General features: G+C 38.0%; 1 protein-coding gene across 2 annotated transcripts in view; it reads left to right on the forward strand.

Moving 5' to 3' along the window:
* STARD9 (StAR related lipid transfer domain containing 9) overlaps nucleotides 1-22,676 on the forward strand; it is a 114,606-nt gene that overhangs the window by 6,074 nt on the left and 85,856 nt on the right. For both annotated transcript variants that reach the window (XR_012586695.1, XM_074584681.1), the window contains exons 2-3: nucleotides 8,291-8,360; nucleotides 11,253-11,369. Coding sequence is in view for 1 of the 2 variants with exons in the window: in XM_074584681.1 (XP_074440782.1) it covers nucleotides 8,291-8,360; nucleotides 11,253-11,369 (187 nt within the window). In the remaining variant the exon portion in view is untranslated. The remainder of the gene's footprint in view (nucleotides 1-8,290; nucleotides 8,361-11,252; nucleotides 11,370-22,676) is intronic.

A 22,676-nucleotide genomic window follows, 5' to 3' on the forward strand; every position in this document is an offset into this window, starting at 1 on the left:
GTTTACAACTTCTACTTAAGTTAGCTTTTCTGTGCTTTTTGAATAGTGTTTGAAAAGTAAGTGTATTTGAAGTAAGTGTATTTAAAAAACCCAACCCAGTATTTGCAAGGGGAGAATGTTTCTTTTCCTTTATATTTCTAAAGGTAGATGTGAAGATTTTTTTCTATTTGGTACTTTTCTTGAGCTAATTTACACTTTACTCTGTGACCCAAGTGTGTGTTGGATTAAATGAGTTCTCTGTTAATGGAATATTGCTATCATCTGTGTTAACTGCTTTACTGGATGTAATTGGACGTAACTTCCTTAGAAATCTGCATATATTTTACATTATCACAAGAAATATATTACATTCAAAAATTCCCCGGAATATAGATGTAGTATAATTTGGTTTTATAGATTTTAAACGTATGTTCCATAGGGATGTAGTTTTCAAATTCGAGACAAAATACTGCTTTCTTTGAAGAAAATGACAAAATTGTCTTAGATTTCAAAGGGATCAGAATGTCTCTGTGAAAAGAAAAGGTATAAATATAGGAAAAAAAACAGGTAACAGGCAAGAGCAGAAAACACCTTTTAGGCTTGCTTAGGACTGTTGGATACTTCTCATGCTATTCTAAGGTTTGGACTAAGGCAGGCCATTGAACACAGTGCAATGAAGTGTTTTTCTTCTACCCTGACCTTGATTTCTTTGCCCTGCTCAATTGTATATTTTAGAATATATATTCCTTGCTACCTTGGTGCTGTCATCTCCTCTCACACCTAGAGAAATGGCAAACTTTCATCTGCTGTGATAGCTGAGTGAGCATTGTTCCTCAGTGTCTCTCTGTTACACAACAGTCCCTTTTTTCAGAGGGTGGTAGTTGAACTCTGTCCCAAAAACTGTGGGTTTTGGGGTTGGGTACCTGATGGTGGGAAAGAGCTCTCATGGGCCTCCAAGAGTTGCTGTCTGAAAATGTGTAAAAACTGCATTGGTTATGCATTGCTCATGATTTCAAGCTTTTTTTTTTTCCACAGAAGAGATGGGATTTCTTTTAAAAAGTTTACATTCTAATTGTATGTTTATAAAGGAGATCCTTTCCCAAAAAATGTATTTTAACGTTTCTGTATCCTGTTTTGTAACCTAGCCTATTGTTAAGTTTATCTTGACATCTTTTCCCCCCTCTCTCTCAAATTAGCTACTTTCCATTGCCTAGTCTATTATTTAAAGTTTCTAGTAAACTATCATTGAGGTGGCTGCTCTTTTCTCTTAGTATCTGTACTTGGCATTAGCAGGTGGTTTTCATAAGTCACATCTGTGTTTTTATAAGGGACTGCACCCGTAACCTTTCCCAAATGTATTCTTCTTGCAGTTGCATGAAGCAAGTTTTCTAACTTTGGTAAAGGGCAGACTTTCTAGCTTTTATAAAGGGGAGGGCTCTGCACGGCTTGAGTGGCCACCACCACCCATTCCACAGAAGGTCATGCTTTTGCTGGTGTTATGTGACCATGCTGTGCCTGTACTCATTTAAGCCCGGAGCACAAGATGCAGGCTACTGGTGGTTTACTTCCCAGAGTAAGAGGCTGACTGCCTTCTCTTCTTTTGCTTCCCTTGTTGCCTGTGCAAAAGCAGCTACAAGAATGTCCTGAAAAAACAAAAGCAAAAGAAGCTTTTGAAAGCCCTCTAACTAATATTTTGCATTTTCATAGAATGTGTTTCCTCCCAAGTCCTAAAAATACTTCATGAGTGTCAGAATGTTTTGAAGCAGGGATCAGATTTTTTTGTATGTAGCAAAGAAAAATGGGGCACAATGTCATTAATTAACTGGAGCCATGTCTGTGCTGGGCAGTTTCATTCTCTAAGACCACATACTCTATCTGAGAGAAGTTGCAGTAATGTAAGATGACATGACTGCATGGATTGAGATCACTGCCCATCTCCCCCGGGGAATGGTGCAGAGTTGGGATGCTAGTCTTGTGGGACCTTTGTGCAGTGCATGGTGAGACACCATCACTGTGCACAGAGAATTTCTGCAAGTTCCGGGTAGGGTTACCCCAATTTCCTTTTCTTTAGTCTGACTTTTCTTTAGACTGAGCTTTATGTGAACTTTAAATAGCAGTGCACTTTTATTTTTTTTTCTGCCACTTTCTGTCTGTAGCATAGATTTCAAACAAAATGGTGGAGTTTTGCACCTCTTTTTTTTTTTTTCAATTTAAGGGTTTACTGTAGGAGCCACTTTTGATGCAATGAAAGAGCAAGAGGGATGAGACAGTAGTGCATCACAGCATTCAGTGTCACATCGTTTATTTAACTACGATCACAGGTTGAAGTTCTGTCCTGGTGGAATGAAAACTGACCACTGTATCCAAATTCTGGTTTGCATGGGAATCATGGCATTTGCACAGAATTTCTTTGATACAAAAGTCCATGAACTATACTGTCTCATTACTCAGTAAACAGTTGGAAAATCAAGGGTGGATGAAACTGGACTGTAGCTTTGTTTTAAACCCTCCTTATTTCGTACTTCCTTAAATGCTGGTGGTATGAGAGATGAAAAGACTTTTCCCTCTCCCTTTCCCTCCTCCCCTCAATGCCTCTGAATGAAAGAGAAAGCAGCATTATTCCACAGTTGTTCAAGGCACTGATGGATCATCAGGAGTATTTCTGACCTGGGATTGCTCAAGGAAGATGCCTGGCTCTTGTTCTAGCAGTACAAGACTTCAGAGATGGTGCATACAGGAACACCCCTCTTGTACAGGATTGCAGAGCTTACTGTGACCGGAGGAGGTTGTCTCCTGTGCTTCCTCTCCTAGCTCGTGAATATGTATATCAAAAGTCTGGTAAGATTAAGTAAAGACTTTAACTGTTTGAGCAGGCCTGTATCTGAAAAGAGCACTGACGATGCCTCATATTTATCTCTGCACCAAATATTCCTATTTCTGTTGTTGCTATGTAATATTTGCAAAGAAGAATAGGGAGAAAACATGAGGATGATGGTGATCACTAGGAATGCTGATTTTTTTTACTATCAGATTGTGTTAGCCATTATCAGAGCCAATGAAAGCTCTATGCAGCTAGGAGGAGCCTTGAAAGGATAACTTGAGCAGCGTGTCTAGTATAGCAGCGTGCTGTCTTGGTGAACTCTGTGTACTTGGCATCAATATAGATTTTTAAGTTATTTATAAACATCTGTTCTGAATTTGTTAGGAGGGTTGGTAACCGGGTGTGCACTGCTTTTTTGCAAGACACGGTAAAAAAATTATGACTTAAAGAGAAATACCCAAAATAGTATCGGGTAGTACTGAATAGTGAAAAACATTGAAAACAAGGTTTAGGTAAATTTATTGATTATTGATCCTTTTTAAAAAAAAAAAAATAAATCTGCATTAGCCCAAGTGAGGATGTTCATACTGTTAAAAGCTCTTGACTTTCAGAGTTTATAGCAGTAAGGATACAGATCATGCTGGTGTCGTGGAGCGATGTTGTGTTTGGGAAAGTTGTGGTCGTAGGTACCTTAATTTGTCAGTAGAGTGCAGAAGCTCTAATGGCTGAAGGCTTTGACATTCTTCTCTACAATTTCTGATGGACCAGCATGGATTTCTAGTGTTATTCTCATTGCACCCTTCATCTCATGACACGCGTGTCCTCAACCCATTTTGTCTGGGGCAGTGTTCTCTGAAGACTAACATAATAGAAAATACACCTTGCATTTTTTTTTTTCTTTGTTTCTGTGGCCAAGGTCAGTCACTCAGGTGATGCAGAGATGGCGGCTCCTCAAAGATACCTCTGCCGAGGACACCAATAAAAAGGAGGCAAAGACACTTTACAATATACTGTTAATGGGAAGAAAAAGATAAATCTGAATACTCCCTGAATGTTTCTCCCTAAAACCTTTCGACTTTCACCAAGAAAAAGCTTGGGTTAGATTTTCCTAGGGGTTATACTGCAGCTGCTGGCATGGTGATTACATAGGGGTGCCAATTAGATGGCACAAATGTCCCATGTCCAAGTGGAAGTAGTTTGGTAAATGTTACACCTTGCTTATAGACTGTCATGGCTATGGGTCATATCATGGTAAGTGACAGAGTCACGGAGACAGCAGCAGTGACTGCTGGCATGCATCCTGCCGAGCTTGCTACGGGTGTGCTTTTGGTTGTGTTTGTAAGCAGAGTGTGACAGTGTCCATCACAGTAGGCCACAGAAGACTACATTTTTCTAGAAAAAATATTAAAGTGAATTGTTCCAAAAACCAGAACGGACACGATTGTCCAGATCAGTAAAAATCTCTGCAAGAGGGGAAGGATTGATACTGTTGCCAAACTGCGTTTCAGATTCTCCATCTCAGTACAGGTTGAGATTGGTTTTGCAGTTAACTTGGGTGATCGGAATCAGTAGGAAAGCATAAGTACTTGCAACAATTACATTGCAGGGTTATTTTCAAAGTTTATATGAGTAGACACATGCTCAATTCTTTAAAAAATGACTTAAGATTTTTCACGTATTTGAGCGGTATATATTGGCTTTAGTATGTTTGATTACTTTGGTGAGCATTTGGTGGTCTGTACTCTTAGAAGCTGTTTTGTTGTATGACATGACTACTGCTGATGACTTCAATATTTTTGCTTTACTGTATGTGTATGTTTTTAAAATAAATAGGCAACTTTTAAAAGTCAGCTCCTTTGTTCTCCAAGTGCCTGGCTGTTATTTGAGAGGGTGGAGAAGTGGGGCAAATTTTATAATGGATAAAATAAACAACTGCCCCCTTTCTTTCCACCTACTCCTTCCTCCAGCTCGGCATACCTACTCACACTTCTGTACTCGGTGTCTGAACTTGTGTCAGTGAGGTCCAGCAAGCTGTGGGTGGACCTCTCAGGGGTCTTGATCCTCTCATGATTCTTTTCCACTGGCTCATTCTTCCAGGTCTTGCAGAGTGTCTGTTGTCCCTATGGGGCTGCATTAGCTTTACGTGTTGTCTGCAGAAATGATTTGTCATAGGGACAGCAAATGTTATGAGGAGATTTTCCTTTGGGCTGCTCCTGTCTTTTGGATTGCCACAGCAGCTTCGCTTCTGTCAGGTCTCTCTTGTAGTTCCCCATGACAGCCCTGCTGCTGCATTCTGTACTTGTGTCACTGTTCTGTTGCTGGGTCTGCATTTCTCTAAAACTTTCTGGGTTGGAGAAGATCCAAGTCTTCCCTGGGACATGTACCATTAAAAGGTCTCTCTACAGCTTTATCTTTGCATGAAAACAAGTTATCTGTAAAGAAGTAATTCAGAAGAAGAGAGGCAGTTTCCAAAATTCTTGAAAAAATCGTGGATTTTTCAAGAAGTGGGGAAGAAAGGAGGATGGGAAAAATAAATGTTAAGATCACTGTGATTTCTGAGCAGCAGAAGTCAAATGTGTTAAGTGTACTTTGGAATTGATTTTATTGATATGAGGAATACAGCTTTCATATCTGTGAAGTGGAGCAGAGCACCTATTCCTAAGGATGACGGACTTTTTTCAGTCAAATGCAAACTGTGGTGCACGTGTGTGTAAGACTGTACTGACAAACGTGGGTTTTGCTGAGAGCACTTTTGTAGTGTTTGCAATCGGGAGTTAAGGTCAGAACATCTAGAGCAGCTGTGAGTCTGCACTGCCTCCAGGGCTTTATATATTAAACTGTGCTTTCTTTCCCAACATTCTCTGGTTTGTACCTAAAAGAAGAATGAAATAAGTATGTGTTTACAGGGAGGCTGAACTTATGGCTTGTAGGGCTGGGAATGGCTGCAGGTCGAATTTTGTTGATGCTCAGCTCTCAAGCTGCTGCAGAAGGGAGGGGTCTCCATTCCCACCACCGCGTGTTCTTGCTTTGGTTTAGCAACCGTGCGACCACTGTGCTCTGGAAGGGCTCGCTGGCCCTGTGGCACCCTGATTATCTGTTTTGGTGTGTTTGTTTTCTGATCGCATCTGATCTGAGTCATTGCATGGGTGTGTTATTGCTAGATCAGATGCAAGAAAAGAAGTGGGAACACATGTGGGATGTTGGAACAGGGAAGAGAAATTGCCCCTTGCGGCAGCAGCCTGCAGCTAAGATAGATAAAGTGTGCTGTGAATCTGCACCCAGAGCAAGGGGAGGCTTTAGTTCTATCCCTGTTTGCTGGTGGCTTTCTTGTCGTGTGAGACTTCAACAAAGCTACTTGACTGCTGCATAGAGCTTTTTGTCTGCATAGTGAGGAATGTTACCCTATGGTAAAAGCTGGTCTGGTAATTTGATTTTGCGTTGTTTGTATCTTACTGGTTTTGTATTTATTTTAATGTAAGTATATAGACATAAGTATATAAACTTACATAGATCTGAAAAATGTTCGTACTTCAAAGGTTTTATGTTTGGAATTTCTTCTTTATCTTGAATCTTTAATAATGACTGTGTCCTGGAAGAACATCAGGTGATGAGAACCCACAGCATAAAGCCATTTGTTCATAGGATTGTGTATAGTGCACGTGGACTGAAGGCAGTGAGTTTCATTTAACTGTTATAGGTGCTTGTTTTTGAGGTTGCCTTATGTCTGCAATGAGAATACCGTAGCATTTAAAACTAATAAGAGCTTTGCCAGATTTCAACAGTTTAGGTTGCATGATTGCCTCCCATGCATGATTGCCTGCCTTGGGCTAGGTATTTTAAATTATTTTTAGGCTTTGTCCAGAACAGTTCAGCTGCTATAGAAGATAAGGTTAAGGGAAAATTAAGTTTTAAAATATTTAAAAGCAACTTAAGGTGACCTTTTATTTGAATTTCCAACTGATTTAAATTTGGAAGTCTGATATGCATTTTTTTGAATTCTCCATTTGAATCCACCCATTTCTGCCCAAGTTCTAACCAACTAAAACTCTTTAACATGCTCAGTGAAGATTCATAAGAACACAGTAGATAAAAGGCTTAAGGCATCTGCTTTCTCTGAGTGCATCTGAGCTTATATTTTCTAGTGTTGACCAAATTGTGCATGCACCGTCCCCGTAAGTCAACTCATCAGTTGAGCACTGCGTTGATAAATTGAGCTCAGTGTTGTCCAAGTCTCAATTGAAGCCTGGGTGTAGGAACTGAGAGCAAGATCTTCTGTCCCATTTAATCACAACAATCTGTCTGCTGACCTCAGCTGGTGTCCAGGAAGAAACGGATTCAGTTGTGGAGTGTACAAGAAAACATGGGATAAAGACTGGAAGAGCCTTCAGCTTGATTTTAAACAAAGTGTGTTAAAACTGCACTATGGACAAAATTTATTTCTAAACCAATTTCTTCCAGCTTTACAAAGGCATTAAACTTCATCAAAATAAAACTTTCTGGTAAAGTTGTAGCTTACAAGATTTGTCAGTATCAGACTGCAAAGCAAAATATAGAAGAAATATAAAAGATAAAACATCTTTCTTCTGTTCTTAGCCTCTCAGTACGGAATTGTTCATTTATTTTCTGCTGTCAGATAAGTAGTCTGCTGACCTTGTCTTCCTCATTTCTATGTTGCTATGTATAAAACAATCCATGATAATTATTGAGGGCGGTGTGAATAAACGCACCTATAAATAAGAGCATCCTTAACAAGTAGCTCTCATGCTGTCAGCACAGAAATAAACTGTTGATTGGTTTTGGGCTTGTTTGTTGTTTTTTGTTGTTTGTTTTGTTTTTTTTTTTTTCTTTGGCCTCATGCTTTTATCATTCTTTTCTAATATGACTCATCTTTGGAAGTGGAAGTTGTCTGTAGTAGTCAATCACAGCTGTGTTCAGTGGGAGTTTTTACAGGCAGTATATATGAGTGTGTGGTTCTTTGCACTTGTGGAACAATCCTGTCCATTTACATTTCAGGACAGTTTTGTTTTGCTAAAAAGTACTTTTTTGAGGACTACGACACACACTTTGGATTATGTGGTAAAAATCAGATGGTACGACTTGACAACACTTGTGGCTAATAGGTCTGTGACATGGATTTGTACTTCTCAAAGCACAGCCAGTCTACCCATGTTCCACTCTACTTCCTTGTAAACATAATTTAAAACAACAGCTCTTAATTTGAAATAAAATCCTAACAAGTATTTAGGACAAGCTCTTGGAAACTGTTTAATGACGGCAGTCCTGTTTTGTTCTTTTACTATAGAGATACCTGGCTGAAGCTCTGCAAATGCTCCAACCTGTTACAGAGTGTCTTATGAGTAGCTGTTTTGTAGCTCTTTCTGATCTGCAATTTGTCAAAGTAAACACAAATTTCTGGGGTTTATGAATTTGATGTGCATCTTTCTGTGTCTTCATATTTTAAATGGATTTTTTAATGTGTTCTGTTTCCAGAGAGAGTGCAGAAGGAGGAAGAGTGATTGTAGAAGTTGATGACAAAGTGGCAAAAGTCAGAAATATAAAGGTATGCTTTTTGTTGTCTTCTCTCTCTCATATAAGAATCCTGATGCTTTTCTGTGTTTGCTTGGCTATTGTATCATTCTAATAAAAATATTTAAGGGAGAAATTTAACTGGCACAGCTCTAGAATAAATGCAGCAAAAGTGTGCGTGGTGGGTGTTGTTTTGGTTTGGGGTTGTGGGTTTTGGGGTTTTTTTGTTTTTTTTTTTTTTTTAGATAGGGGATATAAAATGTAGCTGCATTTTCTGTACTTGTCAAAGCTGCTGCACTCTGGCTGCATGCCATCATTCAAAGCTGTTAGTAAATTGTTTAGGATTTTGTGCTTATCTTACTGTTACTAACATCTGGATAGTTTCTTTCCCTGTGTCTCGTCTCTTCTCATATTTGGACTCGGATTGCAACTGACTGGCATGAAACGGAGCAAAACGTGTTCAGCTACACTTCAGGCCTTGGTAAAAGACCAAGAGCTATAAGAATAAACTGAATGTAGCTGTCGTCCTCTCTGAGAGCTCTGGAGCCAGGATGCATGGGAATCAGCCCTCTGGTTTAGAGTCTTGAACTACTTAAAGCTGATACGGTCCTTCGCTAAATTAATAGAATGGGTGTAAATAAATTTTTTGTCAAACATGTTTCTGCTTGAAAGGCAAATAAATGCACTGTGGGATAACTGCGATTGCTGTGGGAATCCTAAGAGATAGATGCATTTTGTATTTCTTCTCTCCTTTTTCTGTACATCTGCAAGCAACCCAGTTATTCTGGATGTTGGTTCAAGAGAAAGAATTTATTAGGTTATGAAGAGAAGCAGTGGCAAAAATGGAATTAGAAGAGTAGAGCTATTTGTCTGGTTTCCATTATACATAATTTTTGTTTTGACTAGAAGTGTTCTTTTCTAAAGAAAGAAGAGAGGAAAAATGGTATGAGAGGTCTCATGGATGTAAAATGTTGCTTATTTTCCTCATCTTTCCTTCCCAAAGGCTGTATTTGCAGGGTCTGAGACTCGCTAATTTCTGGAATAATTTTCCCCAATTCCTTACAGATGTGATGAAGCTCTCAGACAGACGCTTGTGACAGGCAGGGCTGTGGGGACCTGGGCCTCCCGGGCTGCCTGCCCCACGGGGGGACCTCCCTCAGCAGGTGGAGGCCTCAGTCGTGCAGCTGCTTAACTGGGTCCAGCTGAGCCTGGTTAGACCTAGAGGGTTTGGTTTGGTTTTTTTTTAATTATGTTCTATTTGTTTAATGAGGAGCTGTGGGCTGCCTGGGGAAACCACAGGAGTGGGGTGGACTGCTCGTAGCAGGCCGCGGAGGGTTGTTTGGAGATGCGAGGGCTGGCTTGTGGATGTTTTCTCTTGTGAGGCTTCGTAATTGGTGAGTTTTGTAAGGGGGGGCTGAGTTTGCTTTATGCATAAACTAAAGTTAGACAGCCTTTGGTGAATCCAAGTTAGTGTACAAATTAATATTTATATGCTAATGTTCACATTGTTGCCTCTGGGTAGGGGCGCTTTGTAGTTCGAAACAAACCCCCTCGCACCAGAAGGGTCATCACCTCTGTGATCAGGGGCTTCTTTTCCTGAGGTGGAGGGGTGTTATTTTTTTTATTCTTCTTATTTTTTTATTTTTACGTGTTGCAATGGGAAGGCAGTGCTCCAGGCTGTCTGCTGCCTATTGCTGTAGAAAACCTGAGAAAAGGTAATTGCCTATAAATCTCTGAATCGCAATATGACGAAAACATCATTATTGAAGATGATCAGTAGGCTCGTTGAGATGTTAGTTCTGCCTAAAGGAAACCTTGGTTGTACTTAGCTCAATGTGACAACTTTTAGAATCATGTGGGTTTAAAATACATGCAACCTCTTTATTTCAAAGATGATTTAAAATTATTTCTGTCCTCTTTTGCTTTGCACTTTCTTGTTTTTAAAAAAAAACAAAACAAAAAAAACCACAAACCTGCCAGATGGGCCTGTAAATTAATTTTCCCTGTAAGCCTCACACCTGGTGTCAGAGTTCAGTGCTTACAGCACCCTTTACCCAGTAATCAGGCAAAAGCACGGTCACCCCTAGTTTTTGGGACTGTTAGTGAAGCGGTTTGTTTAGGTACCAAATTATAACACACCCTTTTTTTCTGCTTATGTTATTGCAAATGTCAAGTTTACAATAAAGTTACCGATCAGGTCAAAAATCATGTGTGGATGGTGTTAATTTTGTGTAATGTTTTGGCTCTTTACTTTGGTGAGTAGAACAGCAATGTGTTGTTCTTTGTTCATAAGCTTATCTGGCTTATTACAAATCACTTGGGCAAGATTATACAGAAAGGCTTGCGTGATTTCCTTAAAATTTCAGTCACCATTTCTGACTATTATGCTAGAAAGGCTTTACTGTCATTATTACTAACCCCTAAAGGTTAGGTTTGTAGTGTGCAGTCCCAGTGACAGAAGCATTAGCCTGCAACCATGACAAAGCAAAGGGGAAATGGGGGAAGAGACCTACATTTCAACAATGCAGTCAGAAAATTGGGTTTGTTTTCTCACTTTGGGCATAATTTCTGTGATGCAGTTCTTGGTGAAACCAAAAAATGGCAGAAAAAGATAAAAAGGCCTATAGAACTTTCCTGCTAATATAGATGTTATGAAGGTTCACTAAATAATGTTTGTTGTATATAGCCTGGAGGACCTTAGCTGTAATAAATAAACCCTTCAGCAAAAATTCTTCAGCAGGTCTGTCATGGACGTCTCCGCCTCACTCTGAGCATCAAAGAAAATTGAATAAAGAGGATAAACTCTTTGCCATTCCTTTTCCACAATACAGATCTTAGATAAAGTTCCTGTTAGTTCATAAATACTTACTTTTTGCTCAGATTAAAAGTAAATTGGTCTTCTGTCTTTATTTCTTTCTGTTGTCAGGTTGACAGTAGGCTTGATGGGACTTGGGACTCGAGAGAAAAGACTGTGGCCTTCAGCTTTGATTATTGCTACTGGTCAGTTGATCCCGAAGATCCGAAGTATGCGTCTCAGGAAATGGTAAGTGATGCTGTTCTTCATGTCTGTGTTCCCATCCTGTTTTGTCCTTTATATTCACATCTACAGGAAGAGATTGAGACATAGGATAGACAAAATTTCATTTTCTTTTCTGTCCCCATCTTTTCTTATTTGTTTTTAATACCACAGTATTCAGTCATTTTGTCTTAAGTAGAAGCAGTAGGACTGTAATACCCTTGTTCATCAACTGATGCAACACCTTCATTAGATTTGTCAGCTTTGGTAGCAATCATTAGTTGCGATTAATAGCTTAAACAATGAGAATTCTGGAGGAGGGGAGAGGAATTAGGTTCTAGGAGGAGAAAGCTCTGAGATGAAAGGAAGATTGTCGAGGTGATGCTCCCGACAGGATTAACAATGAAGTAATCACATCTTTAACAGTAGTAAATTTTACTTACAGTGTATTGTTCCGAGCACTTTTCCTTGCTAAAGCATCAGAAATCTCTTATAACTAATGGAGACTCCTAGTTTGAAGATCCGAGGTCTGATTGATTAAGATTTGATTAAGAAAGTTGAAGGATTTGGTATAAAAACAGGATACAACTGCAAATTTTTGTTAATAAAGAAGGAATTATTAAATCTACTACAAATACATAAATATCATGCATGGCAAAGCTATCCAAAGATTTCTCTATGCATGTGTACAATCACATGTGTCTGTTGGCATTAAAATAAGTTTTTACTGCTCTTTTGTCTTCAGAATTCTATCTTACTTCGTTTTCGTCTGTTGTCAGTACAATTGGTCCTGAAATTCCAACCTTTATAATTGTGTTGTTTTTCACAGAAAGTATCACTTAAGATAGTCCTGTGAAATATGTATTTCTGGTGGTGATGAGTGCGATTGTTTTACTTTTGAGAGGCAATATTTGAAAAAACATCAAATTTGGCAATTACCACAACAATAAATCAAATTTTTGATTGTGCTACATTTCCTGCTTGGTGCAATAGAGTGGAAGAGATTTTGGGAACTCAGGAAGCGTGTATTTAGTGTTTTAAAAATAAAGTTGTCTTTTCTAAAGTACTTAGCACTAGATGAACTTCCATTTTAGGGATTACAAATAACAAATCTTTAAATGTTGAACTGCTGTTGGGTTTGGGTCCTGTCCCATTTCCCTCCCCCGCCCCCGCCTCCTTTATATTATTGTACTTGCTTATTTGGGTTTTATGTTCTTCGTGAGTTTTTTCTCATCATACACTCAGGAGCATGCTTCTTAGAACTGTTGACAATAGGGTTGGCTTTCTATCTGGAATGGTTTAGCAGATGAAATGTTGATAAATACAGTCTGCCAAGTCAGCTTTATCTCTACTCGGTATGAAAAATTATCAGACCTGCCAAATGGAAAATATAAATATTGGCTACAAAGTGTAATTTTTTTTGTTCTTCTTGTTACTAAGTACAAGTGCAATTGAAAAATAATGTAAAATGCAATATAAATAGTGGAGCTTCCTTGCTGGGGCTGAGTAGGTATTTCAGACACCGTGTGAGACTTCTGTTATCGTACAATACAGTTTTATCCAATAAAAGCGCTGAAGGGGAAACACAAGCTCACTGGCCGTATAAAATTAAGTAATGGTCCATGGTTTCCTTACTCAAGTTTGATGCTGGCTGAAAGGATGTCCAGTTCTGCTTCATGTAACCATTGGGTTCTTGAGCCTCTGGCAGACCTTCTTCGTGAGCTAAGAAAAGTTTAAGGATGGACTGGTGTTTTGAAAGGCCCGGAGTCATGAGTGAATTTCTTGAGATTTTTACCTTTCTTGGTGATTGTAGAACCAGTAAAGCATACTTTAAATGTCCTTGAGAAGAGGACTGCTGGAATACTGCAATCTTATCTTGCTTTTGTGCATTTGTCTGCCCCCTTACACTGTATGAATGAAGTTTATTGTACTAATTCCGTGTTTTGAATAATTTCTTCAGTGCTGAGCTTGAAATTTCTAAGCTTCCTTACAGCAATGATGCTATCTGCAGCCAGAGGAGGTTTGGTAACTCTGTCGTCCAGTAAAAGCTTTCTTTCATGGGGCGACCTTGGATTACTTTTTCCTTTAAGATGTCCTGCCAACTGTTATCATACGTGATTGGTGTATTGGTTGAGGATGAAAAGTAGATTAAAGTATCTGCCTTCAGGTTCATTTTTGCAGAATGCTGTCTTTTAGTAAACTGTCCTTTTTTTTTTTTTTTTTTTTTTTTGTCCTCTGGATGGACATATAAAAAGGCTTCTTCAGTTGTTAGGGGTTCTGTGACAATAAAACAATAGCAAGAAGGCTGCAAATCATAGTTTTTACCTAAAACCTGTGATTTCAAAGATAGAAGTCTGCTTCTCCGAGTAATTCTTACCATTTCTTCCAGATGTTAATATTGCTTACTTTAGGTCCTGGTCCCTTGCATTCCAGAGATGACTACACACAATGCATTTTATTCCCTATATATTTTGATCATATACTTCACAGGTACTTGTGACAGGCTTAAGTCACACATGTGTAAGTACTTTCAAATATTTGGATGAAAAGTTCAGATTTATTGTTCTATTTATAAAAATAGTGCTTTCTCTCCCACCCGTATTCTACTTCTATTTGCCAAAATGGGAAAACATGTTACCCACCTTGTTTGTTTTTCCTAATACATTCGTGTTAATATTTCTTCTATTGTTATTTTTTAATTTCAAAAAAAAAAAAGATGGGAAGGCACTTTCTCACTTTAATTTGGGGAGAGCAGACCTTGCAATACAGTACACTGAAGAGGAACTGAACGAAATTAGTAAAATCTGCAGTGCCTATGTGACAGATGATATGCCTTCACTTCTTTTTTTTTATTATTATTATTTTTAATAGCACTGAAACTGGAAGTGCTTTTCCCTTCAAAACGCTGGCACAAACAGAGTCAAAAATATAAATTATTTTTAAGAAGTGTTATTATCTGCATATTTTTTAGGGCTGAATTTAAAAGGTAATTCTCTCTTCACAATATATGTGAGCTTTCTTGATTGGCATTACATAAATAATGTAAGCCTCCTCCTATCTCTGAAAAGAGGAAAGTTTGCTAAATTAAATACAAAACTGATTTTTGACTACTGAAGGAAGAACCTATCACTGTTGATGTCTGGCTTCTTAGCAGAGATAACTTGTTGGGTAGTGGTTGGTTTCGGAAGACGGTTTCAGGTACAAGTGGATAGTCTTTGACTGTCATTTAAGATTATTCTCTCACCTAAAAGATTTGAGGAAGTAGATGAGACAGAGTTCTGTTTTCTTTATTTGTCTCCTAACTGTGGTGAAGTATGAAGCTATACACTGTTTCTAATGATGATCCGGTAATTTATAAGCTTAATTTAGAAGTCTTAATAGTAGTGGTCTGAATTCTTAGTCTTTCTTTAGAAGTTATATACATTTTTTTACAAAATGTGATATTTTTGAAATAGTTCAGCCAGCTAGGCAATTATTATGTTCATTTTCCAAATAAGCTGAATGCCACATTTTACAATGGGACCACCGGTCAGGCCCAGATCCTTGGGCCTCTTGCTTTTGTTTTCTTACTGGGCGGTTGAATACTTCACGTTAATATTAAGCTGAGAATTTTCATCTACTTTCACAGATGTGTAGTTCTTTCCAAAGGGAAGTCTGCTTTCTCTTTTTAATGATGACTTTTTTTTTTCTAAGTGGATTTGTTGGTGCATAAACAGAATAGTAGAATAAAGAAATACCCTAAGAGAAGAGTCTCTGTCTAAATCAACCAGAGCTACCAGCCGCTAAAGGAAGAAGGAAAGGAAACAGATGTGCTAAATCCTTCTCAGTACAGAGAGGTGAACCAGGCCCTAGGTCTACATGTCAGAAAGAAAGAAACTGAGTATCAAAAAATTGTGTGGGACCAGAGAAAGAACAGGTAACAGATAAGTATTAATTCAGGACAGGAACAGAACATTTGATGGTCAAAATATGAAATGAGAAACAAAAGGAAATTCTAAAAGATTATAGGCATTTAAGAAAAAAAGATTATGCATGGTTTTTCTGATCTTAATTGCAATTTGTTATAGGCATTTTCCGTGGTTATAAACAAGGGAATGGTTTTCCAAACCATGTGTCAAGATATACTTACCAACCCAAAAGAGAAAACCAAAACCAACAAAGAACAAACCGAACAAAAAAAACCCACAAGAAACTGTAATACTTCTGATGATGTTCCTTTTCCTGTCATTTTTGAGATAAACCGCTCATTTTCCTCTGTGTTGTGTTGTTCCAGAATTAGTTTAGTCTTGCAGAGGGAGAATGCCGAGTGTCTGCACCTGGGCTTTACCACTTGCATACAATGAAGTAGTTTCACCATGTCTCCTTACATTCTTGTATTAAGGTTTTCTTGGGAGGTGAGTTTGGTAGTATACAAAACCACCTTTAGTAAAGAGGGACATTTTGTGCAAAAGTAATTATTGCTTCCTTCTTTTCCCCTTGCCCCTTTTCTCCACAGATGTCTTCAGGAAGCTGCGTGTAGTTCAGGATTGTTTTCCAAAGACAATGTTGGAAATCCGTCACTCTTTGACCATTGTGTAATTATGGGATTATCCTTTAATAGAGGTTCATGGTGTATTTCCATTTCCAGTAAAAATAATGTGTGATAATGATATTGTAATGATGTTTAGCATTATAATTTTTATTCTTATAGGCAGATTCAGGCTTGCTGGTTCGTTCTCCTAGTTGAATGTGATAGTTAATATGTAGGTGCTTTGAGACCTTTATAGTTGTCCTGCAAACAAACGTCTAAATTTAAACTTACTTAAATTTTTGTCTAGCGTAGGAAAATCTTTCAATCTTTTGTGTTTCCTTTGTAAAACCTAGAATAGCTCTCAATGAATCTTTCCTCAAGTATATTTTAGCTCTACCAAGCAAAGGAAAATGTTTAAAACAGTTGCAAACCTTAAGTAAATGCCCATTTAAATCCTACTGAAAAAAAAATAAATATGCAGCTTGGTCTAATGCCAGTGCAGTTAAACAAAATCTTAAGAGTATTCAGCACAAGAGTATTCTTAAGGCTACAGGAACATATGCCAGCATTAAGTACTCCTGTGGCTGGTTGTTACAGCTTCAGTCCTCAGCTTCCCTTCAGCCATCCTACCCATCCGGTTATTGTGCGTGCACAGTAACTGCAGTGGGCAGACTGACCCACAGGATGTACAAGCAGGTATTTACACACAGCAGTTGCCATAGATAGCTGATGTGTAGCAGTCTGTTCCTTTTGATAAGAGGAATACATCCCATGACTAATAGGCTTTGAATGGTAGAAAGGGTAAAATCCAGGAAAGTATTTAAGTGCCCAGCTTGCACTGACTTCAGCAGGATCCAAATCTCTGACTGTGTTTTCTTGAAAAACTTTTTGTAGATCTCAAGCTTAGTTTTCGTACCTCAATGCATCAGTTAAATCGAGATTATAATGTTCATGAGGAAAATAATAATTTAGACTTTCAAATTTTTGCCTCGGGCTTTCAAAAGTATGAAATAAATTATATTCATGTTGGTCAAGGAATTTCACACTTCTGGGCTTGACTTGATAAGGTTTTTAATTTGGTTTGGCATAGTGTATTAGCTTTATGCAGGTATGAATATTCATTCAGTGTCTCTCTGAATATTATCATTTTCAGAAGTGCCGTGACCCTCATTGGACTTTCTAAGATGCAACCATAAAAGCGCTCAACCAAAAAGGCCATGAGCAGACAAAAAGATGACTGTCTTTGAGGCAAATCTAAGAAATATGAGAGTGCACAGAGGTTGTTATAAACAGCTGAGTGATGATACTACTCTTGCATCTTTTCCCCTGAAAGATTACATTGTCTTTTTGATTAGAAGTGGCTGCCTACCAGAAAAACCACAGGAATCTTGGTTTCAAGATTTCATATGGATTTCTCTGTACGTGGAGGTTGCACTGTGATGTGTCACGTGTGAAAAGTATTATCATAATGAATCAGGATGGTTTTACAGTGAGGAAACAGTAAGGGTATGAAAACAAGTCTTATTAGGAGCAGTTACTGACATTTGCAATTTCTTGGCCTTCTCCCCTCCCGCCCCATTCTTCAGCACTGGCTTACTAACATAAGTGAAAGAATAACTGTGATTCTTTTTTTGGTGCACTTCCACCGTACATTTAAACAATTGAGGGGTTTGCAAGACTGTTCAGAAGCAAGACGGTGTGTTAAAAGTTCTTCATTTCTAAACTTTATAGAACAAGTGACACGGGTTCTCTTTTCATGTCTGTCCATTGGAAATGTGTGCTAGGAAGAGCTCCTTTCCATTCATACACATTATATAATTATTACTATCCTTGTTTATAAATATTCATCGGGAAGATTGTGTTTTATTTTGTGCTCTGAAGGGAGAAATGAGGGTTACTGATGACTCATGTCAGTGAACACACATGACCCCTGTAAACAGATGTTTCCATTTTTTATTTGTTTTAAAAGTGTCATAATTGCTTTTCATCACATTTGACTTCCCAGTGTAGTTGGGTTTTATACTACTTCCAGCCAGGAAAAGTAGTTGGGGAAAGGGGCAGACAGGCAGATGATATTTTTACCTCCTTGTCAGAGCATAGCTGAAATGGAAATAGATGACACAGATACGTTTATTTTAATATGCAAGATCTTCATTGTGGCACTAGGTTTTATGTTTTGGTTTTTGGAGGGTTTTGTTTGTTTGCTTTACATGTTAATTGAAAAAGTTTAGAAAAGTTACACAACAGTATTGTTTGGAAGTAAAAGATTGCAACATACTTTCCAACCCTTCATCAAACTAAGTTACTGTTCTTGCTTCTCTTTTGGTTTTTCTTTTTTTTTTTATTTTAAAGCAAATGTAGTCACAAACTTGAACTGTGAGACATTTCCTTTCTAAGATGAGTTTGTGACACTTTCACACCTCTGTACATTCCCTGTGAAATTTAAGTTTTCAATTGTCTTGAGAATTCTTAAGACAAATTCGAAATCTGTTATCTGGCATACATGCTTAATTCTAAAAATTATAACATAATAAAGTTCCAATTTAAGTCTCTTGAAAAATCCTTCAGTTTGTTCTTTCTCTCTCTCTCTGCCTCTCCCCCTTGTCTTGGTGTAAGAGGGGGGAGAAAGAGGCGGCAGCAGTGGCTGTGGGTGTAAATGGCATTTTCGCATGAAATATTTAAAACGTGGCAAGCATTCCATCCACAAGATTATTTTTTTTTTCTCCAACCCAGAGTGAGACAGACGTGAAAAGGAGAGAATGCTATAAGAAAAAGGCTTTTTGTGCAATAATTGTATCAGTATATAATGGATTATGATGGAGGGAGGGAAACCACCATGAGTGCATGCTATATATCTTCTGCCAGCAACACAGCTGCTGTGTTCAGTTTGTCATCGAATAAGGTCATTCTTTCTGGCTATACCAAGATTTCTTTGCCGAAAACTTCTCGGGGAATTATTGTGAATAATTGCAAACTTCAAAGAAGGCTTTATTGGAAGACAAAAAAGAATCAAGATGATTTTCAATTTACCGTGCATAACACTAATTTTTTTTTCTCCCCAAAATACAATGTTTTTAGTTTTAAGTAACTGAGGCATTGAGTTAATTGATAGAAATAATTATATAGTCATTCTACAATTCTATGCTGTATATTCATATGCAGCTGTAATTTTATGCAGATACATTTCAAATATGAAGGCTAAACAGGAGTAGGCAAGAAAGGATTAAGGTGAATATTGATAACAAGTTGAGGGAAATCAATAAACTGTTTCACAAACAATGAAATGAAACATTCTCTGACCGTTCAATCTGCTAGTGCTCATACGCACTCACTCTGTTTTCCTGTTAGGTGCTTACTAGACACGCAGAGCACATTCTTTACAATAGGCAGGCAGTATAATTTGTTAAATAATATTGAAAGGATGCATGTTGTGGTGAGCCTGCACATTCACAATCTGCATTACTTTTATCAACCTTATGATTTTTGCATGTCTTACAAGTGAAAACAAAAACTTGGTACTGGGGACATGCAAACTTTCTGAAATAACTCGGCAGCGTGTGTTTGTTTGGAAGGATGTTTTTTTTTTTTTTAGTCCTAAATAAATAAAGTTGTTACATAGATAAGCTGTATGCAGATGTTGATTGTTCTTACTTGCAGATGAACATTCACAGTTTAAATTCCTCTGTGTAATCGCACCACAGTCATAAAGTAGTGATATTTTTTTCTTCTTTTAATCTAATATGAGGACCATTCCTTACTCTTTCTGCTTTGCAAATAGCTTCCCTAATTAATCTGCAAGTATTTCCAGAGCATGGCTGGACACAGAATGGCAGTTCATATTCATGGTGCTTCCAAGGTAGCAGATTGTTTCAAGGTTAGTTTTTAACCTGGAGTGTTTTTTCTCCGATCTTAGCCATGTTGTGTGTAAAACTTCAGTTAGACTCGTCTTTTGGGAACTGAAATTACTGAAAAATTAGTCTGAACTTCATCTAAGTCTCCAAGTTCATATCGGTCTGCGAGTTCTGTAGTCATTGGATGGAAGGATGCTGATAGAGTTTTCGTAGGAGATTGGGCCAGGTTTGGGGCTTTTATTTTATGCCTTTGGCATTTTATTTGGTTTTAGCAGGCAGCTGGCTTAAGAAAGATTTTGTTGGGCAGGACTGTGCTAGCATTGAATAGTGAGATCTGCTTATTGCAGCAGCTGTGATCAAGTTCAATATGGCCATTTTGTTTATTTCTGAAAACGTGCCATGTTTCTGACATGTTGCAGCTATGAGATTGGACTTGCATGTGGAAGTACCTAAAGCCTGAAAAACTTAAATAATATGCATGTGTCCTGTGTCACTGTTTATTACAGTGTTTGGTATGAACAGCAATTGTTCCTTTATATTACATGAAAAAACAGCCCTTCCCCTTTTTATAGTTTTGTGCTTGCTTTATTTATTTATCTTCACTAGTGGCTTTTACATTTTTCTGTTAACTAAGATGATATGCCTCAGAGAGATGTGTGTGTGGCCTTGAACACAAGCTGAATGAATCATCCTTTTGGCTGGTTCTAAGCACCTGCACGTTTATTCCCAATTCTGTTTTGTTTTTAATCAACAGAAAGTCTGCCCTTGAAAGCTCGTATGTGAAAAGCAAAATTAACATCTTTGTTCAGTTGTGGCTTTTCTGCTAAAGTAGATTCTGTTGGCCCCGCTCCTAAATTGCATACGAAAGAGTGAAGATGAATAAAATTCCTTCAGTCTAGAAACATTTACAGTAGCCTCAGCACATCAAAATCAAAAATCTGAGTGTCATTTTGGGGTTCCTTAACCTCAGATATACATGCTATTATGGGTATGTTCTCACTCTTTATAACTTCAGTGTTATGATGTCAGGACTTTCTCAGCTGAAGCAGGGGAGATGATGTTCTGTATCTTAGATTAGCAAATAGATTTTGCAGCATGTCTTACCAGACTATATCACTGTCACGTGGAATAGTTGATTAATAAGTTTTGGAATGGACCATTTGAATCAATCCTTGCTGGACAGGTTATATTCATAAGATGCTGTATGGCCATGAATGTTTTCTTGGACTTTTTTCTGTGCCTGTAAGGATTGACTTGATCTCAAATTACATCTATTAACTTTAAGATGGGTCTCGACTTCTGCTCTACTGTTATTGCAAGTGTTTTCCATTCTGAATTTTTAGACATCACTGTCCTGCATACACATACATCTTTAAGATCACATACATGGATTGTATCATTGATACTGTGGGCCTTTACAGTATTGTTGGCCGATTTTCCTATGAAGAAAAGGGATAGTCTCTAAAGAGTATGTGCCTCATCCCCTGTGACAGACCTAAATATAAAACATCAGGTCTGAAAAATTCATCTAAAGAACTGTGAGGATCCAGCCCAGAATAAATTAATTTGGCCTACCTCGTTCTCTTTATATTTATAGATTTTTTTTTTTTTTTTTTTATTTCATAGGCAGAGCTGAGTAGCTTGACATCAGTGGGTAAGGAAAGCCTTCTCTAGTTAGCGTCAGAGAAGCAGAGATAGAAAATTGCAGGGGATTACTTATTCAATTTAAAGTAGGCATACTTTCAGGGAGGTTATATTTGTACTTTGTATGTGGTTTTGAAAAACAGCTGTCCACCTGTCTGGGATTTTGTTTTGTTTGGAATATGACTAAAAAAAGGAGGAGCTCGAATTACTGGTGCAAGACTGCTTTATGCCTTTTGTTTTGGTAGCTTAAGTTTTCCGAGACCGTAAATATTTTGCAAATTTTGCCCAGATCTGTTGATTTTAGTAAAAGATCTTTCAAGCTATATTTAAATTGGGCTTCAGCAAAGGAAGGTCTAGAAAAGAACCAATGGCTTTGAAGGAGAACAAAACAGAAGGAGACCTGTCTTATCTTCTCTTAGGTTTTGATGAGTGTGTTCTCTTGTGATAGCAGACAATGGATTTGAGTAACTGCTCATGGACTTAGGAATAACGTTTTTTTGTCTAGAACAGTAATGTTGAAAGCTTCATGGGTAATACTTTTTTTTAATCCTCATTGTGGAAAAATTAGGTTTCCTGATGGATTTTAAAAGCCAAAAATCTCTCAAAGCAATGATTCACAGTCTGTTGAAGCAAGCCCTACTGGAGCTATGAACTTCACAGTAAAGACCACAATGATCGTTTTGCCACAGGACCAATAAATGTAGCCTGAGTGCCTGGAACTATGATCACAAGAACTTCCTCATATAGTGCCCTGAAAGCACATATCCCTCTGGGACAGGAGAGGTGCATCTACAAATTCCATCTGCAGAATAGAAAAGTGCTTCTTTGGCTATTGGCACTGGGCTTTGCTTGGGCTTGCGTCACTTGGGCTTTGGACTTCTGCATTCCCTCTGACGCTCTCCAGGACCTTCTTGTACATAGGCAATGGTTATTGCTGATGGTGGGTAACTCGGGTTACCCTGTGATCATGCATGTCATGCATGAAGTCACCATGCTGCTTCAATAAGTGACAGTGCTCTAAGGCTATTTTCTTTTCCAGTCTATCTTATTTTGATGCTCTTAGTTGCATCCTGCTTCTTCATGACTGAAAGTAATGGCCAGAGTAGTTAATGAATGACTAATATCTATATATTTTAATTTTTTTTATTGCTGTATGTTGTAACCTGTTTCCTAATAGAACACAAGTTCTGCTTTAAAATGTGTGTGTCTGAATTCGCTGACCTTTTCATTAACTAAACAAAATGTGAAACCTGCTTGCTTTTACCCTTTTTTCTTGTTGTTGTGGGTTTCCTTTTGATTTTGATTAGAACTAAGAGCATTTCTTGTAGC

This window comes from Larus michahellis, chromosome 4, assembly GCF_964199755.1.
Source record: "Larus michahellis chromosome 4, bLarMic1.1, whole genome shotgun sequence".
Taxonomy (NCBI): Eukaryota; Metazoa; Chordata; class Aves; order Charadriiformes; family Laridae; genus Larus; species Larus michahellis.